Source organism: Hevea brasiliensis, chromosome 6, assembly GCF_030052815.1.
Source record: "Hevea brasiliensis isolate MT/VB/25A 57/8 chromosome 6, ASM3005281v1, whole genome shotgun sequence".
Taxonomy (NCBI): domain Eukaryota; kingdom Viridiplantae; phylum Streptophyta; class Magnoliopsida; order Malpighiales; family Euphorbiaceae; genus Hevea; species Hevea brasiliensis.
The window spans coordinates 27742561-27750525 of NC_079498.1; the positions used below are offsets into that span (position 1 = coordinate 27742561).

A 7965-nucleotide genomic window follows, 5' to 3' on the forward strand; every position below is an offset into this window, starting at 1 on the left:
CCGTAAATTGATACTAATTAAAATTAATTTACAGTAAAAGAAAAAAAAAGAAAACTTATTTCTAGCAAATATGACACCAGTTTCATTACTTCATCACCTAGACAAGCCATCACTTCTGTGATGCTTAATTCTGTCCAATCCAACTCTACGCTTGTGAAAACTAAACCTCACTCTCCATCAATATTCTCTCTCAACAACAACCAAATCCACCTTAACAGCCTCAAAATGTATTAATTCATCAATTATAGTTTATTTTATTTAAATTGGGTTTAATTAGTTTTAATTAGAGATTAAAAGTGCTAACCTAGCACCTTTAGTAGCATTTGATGGAGCAACTAATTGACGGTGGAATTCAATTGTAGTAAATTTCAAAGTTCATGAAATATTTATTTAAAAATAGTTTAGGGTGCAATTGTAAAAAATGGCAAAGTTTGAGGTTTTTTGGGCATTTTCACTGTTAACGGCGGAATAGACAGCGAGGTGCAATTATAAAAAAGTTTAAAATTTAAGATATTTTTATTAAAAAAAAATTTTGAGGTCAAATGGTAAAAAATCCTCAAACTTCAGAATCTTTTTTAGACATTGTCCCTAAAATTAATTTGATTATATTTTTTGGATTCAGAATCTAAATCAAATGGTAAATCAAACCTCTGGTGGTCCCATGCTTTGAAGTTTGAGCAGTAGACAATCCATTGATGAGCTCTGATCCAAATTAATGCATTTGCTAAGATCCAAATCCAAATAGGAATTCATATATCCTTGTATGAATGTGCTTGATACAAATTCCAGAGATGTGCAATTTTCTGCATCTAACCATTCAAGAGCTGATGGAAACTCCCGCAAAAATTGAAGCCTCTTGCAATTGCTTAGCATAATGTTTTCAACTCGGAACATTGCTTGATGCTTGTAGGTATGCTTTTGAAATTATTTCCACTTAAAACTAAATATTGATATCAATGACCCTAAAGAGCCAAGATTACTGGGAATTTCTGATATACCACAACCCTGGAGAGAAAGATAATAAAGACAGGCCAAGCCTGTCAAAGAAGGCAATATCAAACCATCAATTTCATCACAGATCAAGATTTTTAATTAATTCAACTGATTGACGGAAGCTGGTAGATTTTTAATACCACTTCTCGTTGCAATCAGGTTCTCCAGAGATTCCAAGTCCCCCAAGTTCTCTGGCAATCCATGGAGATTCACACAATGTGAGATGTCTAGCCGTTTTAGAGATTTCAGATTGCATATGCTGTTTGGAAGACTTTTTAGCTTTGAGCATCCGATGAGATTAGGATACTCAACACACCTAAATTCGCCTAAGCCACTTGGCAGAAGAGCTAGTTTTGAGCAACCATAGAAAGAAAGACTTACACTATTCGTCAAATAAATGCAGCTTGGAAAATGGCAGAGTTTTCTGCAGTTTCCAAGATTTAGATCTACAATCTTTCTGTGATACTTAGTAGACGAAGAAACTTCAACCAAACTCTCAAAATAACAACCTCAAGTTTTGGAAATTTCAGTGGGTCTGGAATTCTGATCAGTTGTTTCGAGTTGCTGAGGTCCATAAATTTCAAGTTTTCAATAAACTGTAATGACAAAGAAAAGGTTAAGAACAAGTTTAAATATCCAGAGGTTTCTACAGATAATTTCATAAAGAATCATGCTCAAGCATACCGGAGCATCTTCGGTCCAAAGTTGTTTGAGTTGGCTACTCTGCATATGCAATTCAACAAGATTCTCAGGGCAAAATTTTGATGGCAAGTATTTCAAAGGGTATTGATCCCATTAGAGAAACCTCAGCTCATTTGGAAGAAATTTCAGGCCCTTAGGAAGATGCAACTTGATTTCCTCATAGCCAGGATTGTAAAATTTTAGTAATCTAAGCTTATAAAATTTCTCAAAGGCAGAAGGACATAGTTCCATATTTTTAATTTTGGACATGTCCAATTATATGGCTTCAACACTTTCAGCCCCCTGATAGAGAAAATTAAGCAATGAAAATGAGCATAAAACATGCAAAATTACTTTTCTTACAAAAAGAGAAAAAATGAAAAAAAAAATCAATTCATGTTCTTGCTTTTTCTTTTGTCAGTATATAATATATATCCTTGGCATCCCACAACATGCTACGCTTTCTGGGCACTTTATTTTCCTTGCAAACAATATCCTTACCCATTTGTTGTAGTAAGTCATGCATCCCTACCTTCTTTTCGGAAATAGTTACGAGAGACTTATCAAGCAGACTACGTATTCCACTGTCTGCAGAAAAACCACAGCAATCTAATATATTTTTTACACGCTCTTCATCTTCCCCTTTAAAAAAAAAACATGCAATATCCAGACATATACTCCTTTCATTATCATCTAGTTCATCATAACTTCTTCTCAGAATGCCCTGAATTTTCTTACTGGGAATAGTTTCAAGTTTTTTCAACTCACATTCCCATTCTGTCACACTTTTACCATAAAGGTTGCAGCCTAAAACTTTAAGGGCTAATGGAACTCCTTGAGTATAACTTATCACTTTCTTTGATAGCTGCTTCATGTAGCCTTCTGCGGGATGAGGTTGTTTGAAGGCGTGCAAGCTAAAGAGTCGAAGAGATTCACAATCATTTAATTTCTCAACCTCATAAATAATACATTTCCTGCAGTCCACAATTTCAAGCACTTGCTTATCTCTGCTTGTTACAATGACTCTACTTCCTGGACCATACAAATTCCACCCTCCAACTAAGTCTGTTAAGTGCAAGTAGTCATCCACTTCATCAAGAACAATAAGAACTCTTCTATTATGAAGACTTCTTTTAATGAAAGGATGCAATGTACATGGTGTGCCTACATAAAAATTTTCTCCCTCTAATATTTTGCCAAGGATTTCATCTCATAATTGAGCTGGAGTGCGCTTTTCTAACTCTTCTCGGACATTTGCAATAAAGCATCGACTCTCAAATTTGTTTGCGGTTCCATTACATACTTTGTCAGCAATAGTTGTCTTACGAATACCTCCCATTCCCCAAATTCCTATCATAAGCACATCTTCTGATTCAAGACATAAAAATGATTCAACTTCCTTCACACGAGAATCAATTCCAACAAAGCCATCTTCATCATAAACACTGGGAAACAAGTGATTTAATTTTTTGCCAACATCATTTATAATTTTCTCAATAAAGAGAATCCATGTAGCCGACCCCAAATTTTTGGGATAAAGGCTTAGTTGAATTGAGTTGAGTTTAGATTTAGGCCTGATCACATATAAAGACCTAAACAATAGTAATTCAGAATGAACTACGAAGAAATAAACAAATAGAAGCAATTGAAAATAAGTGTCTTACTTAATATTTCTTGAATCCCACCTCGAAATGTTGGCCGTTCCCTTCAAAGCACAGCTCCAACTCTCCACCTTTTCTAAGCAGTCTATGAAATTTTCTTTAAGTTAAGCAAGTGCATCCCCAAATCTTCCTGTCAAGTCTTGAACGTCTGAGGGATCTACTTGGAAAAAAAACTGGAAATACTATTTGTCCTGTAGTTTCCTGGAATTCAAGAATCTTCGCAAGCTCATCCAAACACCATGGAGAATAGGCATAGTGTTTTGAGAAAATGACTATGGAAACCCTTGAGTTTTCTATTGTTTTCAAGAGAGATGGTGAGATCTCTTGTCCTCTGTCAAGTTTATCATCCTTGAAGGTACAGATTTGTTTTCTACTCAAAGCTTCGTACAGATCACTGAGAAAACCTTCTCGGATGTCTGCACCTCTAAAACTTATAAACGCATCATACTTCTTCCACTGAGGATTGATAGAAGAAGAGGAAGAAGAAGACGAAGCCATCAATATCTGGTAACTGAAAAACAAAAAACTTTAGTGAGATCATGGAGAAGCGAAGGTTAACTTTTGCTTTGTACAGCCTATTTGATGGTAAAGAGTTGGGTCTATTTCCCCTTTCTTTCAAGATCAATTTGGTGTGGATATAATTATAATTATTTCTTTTGAATTATTTATTTATTTATTATTAATACTATTATCACCATCACTGCTACTATTACTACCACTACTACAACCACCATCAGTGCTGCTACTACTAGCACTACTACACTATCACCATCACCACCACCACTACCACCGCTACCACAACCATAACCATCACCATCACCATCACTACCATCATCCTATTACCACTTGATTACTATTTAACTATTGTCACCTCTATCACCACCAGACCACTACCTCACATTGCCACCATCTATCGCTGTGTCCACTACTACCACTACTTAACTACCGCTACCACAAAATTACCAATCACTGTAACTATTATCATTTATTATTATTATTATAAATAAATTAAATATTAAAATAAAAATTATCATTGAATTATACTACTTATATTTTTATTTTTCAACTAAACAGAAGAATTTAATAATAATTATATTACATTATAAATTTGATTGCATTATATAATTAGTTATATTATATTGCATTACGCTCTACTAAACATAATCTAAACAATTTTCAAATATAAGAATCGGAGGATTTTTTTTTTTCTAAGAAATAGTCATTAGCTAATGCATAGGAAATCATCATTACTTATAATTATTTCGGTATTTGCTAATTAATTTGAGATTAATATATGAATAATTTTTGCCTAAATACCGTCTATCATGGATTCAAGATATAAGTAATGGAAATCATATATTTAATAAGTAAATCTCATCATATATATTTAAGTTCTTGAAGTCTAAGCAAGAAAATCCTTAACATAAACCCAACCAAAATCCTTAACATAAACCCAACCAAAACTCTGTGCACAGATTGAAATTTTGTACATATTCTATTATATCTTGAGAGAATTGGAACATATTCTACATCTTAACAAAAGTTTAGTGCATGATTTAAAGGCATCGTCACTTTTTGAAAAGATCAATTGCTTAGCCGTAATGTTACTCGAAAATTTTTTTTGCTAACTGTGAAATGAAACATTCAAGCTCCAATCAAAACTCAATCAATTAAAATAAAGTTTCATCTATAAAGTAGTTAGGCATGGAAGATTCGAATTCAACAGTTTAGAGGACTGCCATTGGACCGTAATATCCTACTAATTTTAATTTCAATTTAATTCAATTTTTATTAAATTTAATAATTATTTTTTTTAAATAAAAAAAACGATTTAACTTGAAATAGGACCAAACAGTTTTCGTCCAGTTCAAACTAGATTTATTTAAATTGATTTCAGTCTAATTTCGAATTCGAACTTGCCATTGCCCCCTTCTTATTCTTACTGCTAAAACAATTACACAGATAGGACTAGTGGACTTGTTTTGATATTGGTATTCTTCAGTCTTAATGCCTTCTAAAAAAAATAGAGGAGACACCAGTTCTAATTTGACTAAATTATAATTTTAATTAAAGTGTTTATCTGTGTAACACTCACCATTTTCCGATGTCAGAATATCTGTCCTTGATTGGATATTCTAGTGAAAGTAAAACTTCATTGACTAGCGAGTGGCAGTATAATGTGAAAATGTGTATTCGTATGTGCTATATGTTCGAAATGTTTTCAAGAAAGAAAAATGTTTCAAAGGTTTTATTTCTAAAAGTTTTTGAGTAAATGTTTTTGGCAAAAGGAGTTTCAACAGCTGAAGTATGGATTTTCGGCAGCCGAAGCTTTTTTCCTGCCTACGAGCTCTTTTGGACAGAATAGACTTCAACAGCCGAAAGGTGAACTTTTGACTGTCGAAAACTGAACTTTCGGCAATCGAAAGTCCCTCGATAGAGAGGGTATAAAATTAGTCCAAAGCTTATTTTGCTGCCAAAACAATTAGAGTTTTCTTCTTTCCTCTCTCTTTAAACTTTGATGCATATAAGTAGCTCTTTTGATACATGCATTTTATATAGTCATTTAGGTTTAATTTCATAGTCATTTTATTGATTTGTTAGTCATTTTTAATTAATTTTATTAGTCATTTAGTTAATTTTTCATAATTATCAATTTTTGGACTAATTTATAATTTTTGCTTTTATTTTTTATATAAAATAGCATTTTTAAGGGACTAAAAAGTAATTGTGCAATTAAGGAGTGATTTCCATACCAAAAGTGCTAAAATGAAGCTTAGAAATTGAAGAATATATGAAGTTGCCAAAATTTGCATAACTTATTGCATAGGCAGTGCAGTTTTTGCACAGGAATCAAAAGAAATTGTGAACCTGCCGAAAAGTGCAAAACATGCTGCACAGCTTATGCAGGCCCCCTATGCAGCTTCATGGAAGAAATCTTACACCTGCCAAAATCTGCACAACGTGCCACAAAGCTTGTACACTTTCATGCCTTTTCTTGTGTAGTTTCATGGAAGGAATTTCTAAATGACTGAAACATGCACAACCGACTGCATAACTTGTGCAACTCCTTATGCAACTTTATGGAAAAATGCCCCAACTTACCGAAACTTGCACAACTTGCTGCATAACCTGTGCAGCTCGGTTGTGCACTTTCACGGAGGACTTTAAAGCTTGCAGAAACTTGCACAAGTAACCTGCACATCTTGTGCAACCTCACGGGAAGCCACTGGAAACTGTCAAATTTGCACAATATTTTGCATAACCTGTGCACATCTTCATAAATGAGCTGGAAAAGAGATTCTCCCACATGAATTGTTACCTCACACATACCATTTTTAGGGCTTTTGTCCGAGAATATATATAAGGACTCTTACCTCATTTTGGCTGGAAGAAGTAAAGGGGGAAGACACAGAAAAGAAAGGAAAAGGAAGTAGCAACCAACATTCTTCCATTTCTGGACCAGGTTTGGAATCTTCTTCTTTCTTCACGATTTTGTACATTTCTTTTACTGGGTTTCTTAGTTCTTAGTTTATTTTTCAGATTTATTGCCTAATTTGCTTAGAATCCTTTGCATTAAATATGGATAATGAGTAGTTTTTCTAAGATTTTGGAGTTTAGGTATGTAATATTTAATATATTTTGTGGATTTTAGTTGGGTAATCCATATTTTATAGTTTTTATGGGGTTTTCATCCATTTCTTTTGTGCCTAATGACATGCTTAGTGTAGGATCCCATTAAGGATTGTTCATAATCCATGGTTGAAGAATCGAAAGGAGAAGACCTTGTGATAGATAATTAAGAAATTAGACTTAATTAACTTAGATCTAGAAATATACTAAGGATTAAGAGGATTAACATATTGATTAAGAAACCTAATGAGTTTTAGTTAATTTCAACTGTAACACCCTCACTGTACCAATTCCGCACATTCTACTGTTCCGGTGATCGGTGTCAATCTGGATAGCTAGAATGCCTGAAAAAAATATTTAGACTAGAGTGAGGAGTCATAAATAACTCAAATAATAATAAGAAAAATTTAGAAATAAAATACAACCAAGTTAAATGAGCCAGTGCCCTAGCGATGGGTAACCCAGTGGGAAGTTGCGATCTTCGCAACTAGAAGCCCTAAACCCGGGGGAAAATTCATGAAATAATTTTTGGGACTCCAGAGAAGAGTCATTGAGGTTTCTATGGCATTAGAATGCCAAGAAAAGGTTTAGAAAAATTTTTCGATTGGTACAGACGATTTTGGCTTAATAAGCCAAACGGAGGACATTTTGATCATTTCGTCTTCAGAGATGATTTTTGGCCGACTTGTCCAGTTAAGTAAATCATTATTATGATCTAAAATATGAATAAATATTGCTAAAAATTGAATTGGAAATGAGTAGAAAAGAAAAGGAAAGAAAAATGAAAGAAATTGGGAATTATGACATCACATGATGTCATTAACATGCCCCCACCCAATCACCATTTGATAAACTAATAAAAAAAAGATAAAAATGAACTTAAAATGAGATAAAAAAAACAAAAGAAACCAGAAGTTTCTTCTTCATACGAGCTGAACCGAGAGAGAGAGAGAGAGAGAGAGAGAGAGAGAGAGAGAGAGAGAGAGAGAAAGACCTCCAT

The 7965-nt window shown here is 33.6% G+C and overlaps 1 protein-coding gene across 1 annotated transcript; it reads right to left on the bottom strand.

Moving 5' to 3' along the window:
- Positions 1 to 642: 642 nt before the first annotated feature.
- Positions 643 to 6835, bottom strand: LOC131180619 (disease resistance protein RUN1-like). Its single transcript, XM_058147966.1, has 11 exons — positions 6710 to 6835; positions 6530 to 6568; positions 4031 to 4171; positions 3724 to 3839; positions 3007 to 3119; positions 2207 to 2739; positions 1678 to 1716; positions 1460 to 1589; positions 1134 to 1340; positions 981 to 1037; positions 643 to 824 (listed from the first exon to the last, which is right to left on the bottom strand). Exons 1-11 carry the CDS (start codon positions 6833 to 6835, stop codon positions 643 to 645), a joined length of 1683 nt encoding a protein of 560 aa, XP_058003949.1.
- Between the last annotated feature and the right edge of the window lie 1130 nt (positions 6836 to 7965).

Bases quoted from the DNA above. Each gene is read 5' to 3' on its own strand.
- LOC131180619 (XM_058147966.1), bottom strand. From the start codon at position 6,835: ATGTACAAAATCGTGAAGAAAGAAGAAGATTCCAAACCTGGTCCAGAA. The intron at 2,740-3,006 runs GTATTCGTAAGA...TGCACTTAACAG, and splicing joins AGGAATTTGGGGAATGGGAG to ACTTAGTTGGAGGGTGGAAT. The intron at 1,038-1,133 runs GTATTAAAAATC...CTTCTTTGACAG, and splicing joins CCTGATTGCAACGAGAAGTG to GCTTGGCCTGTCTTTATTAT.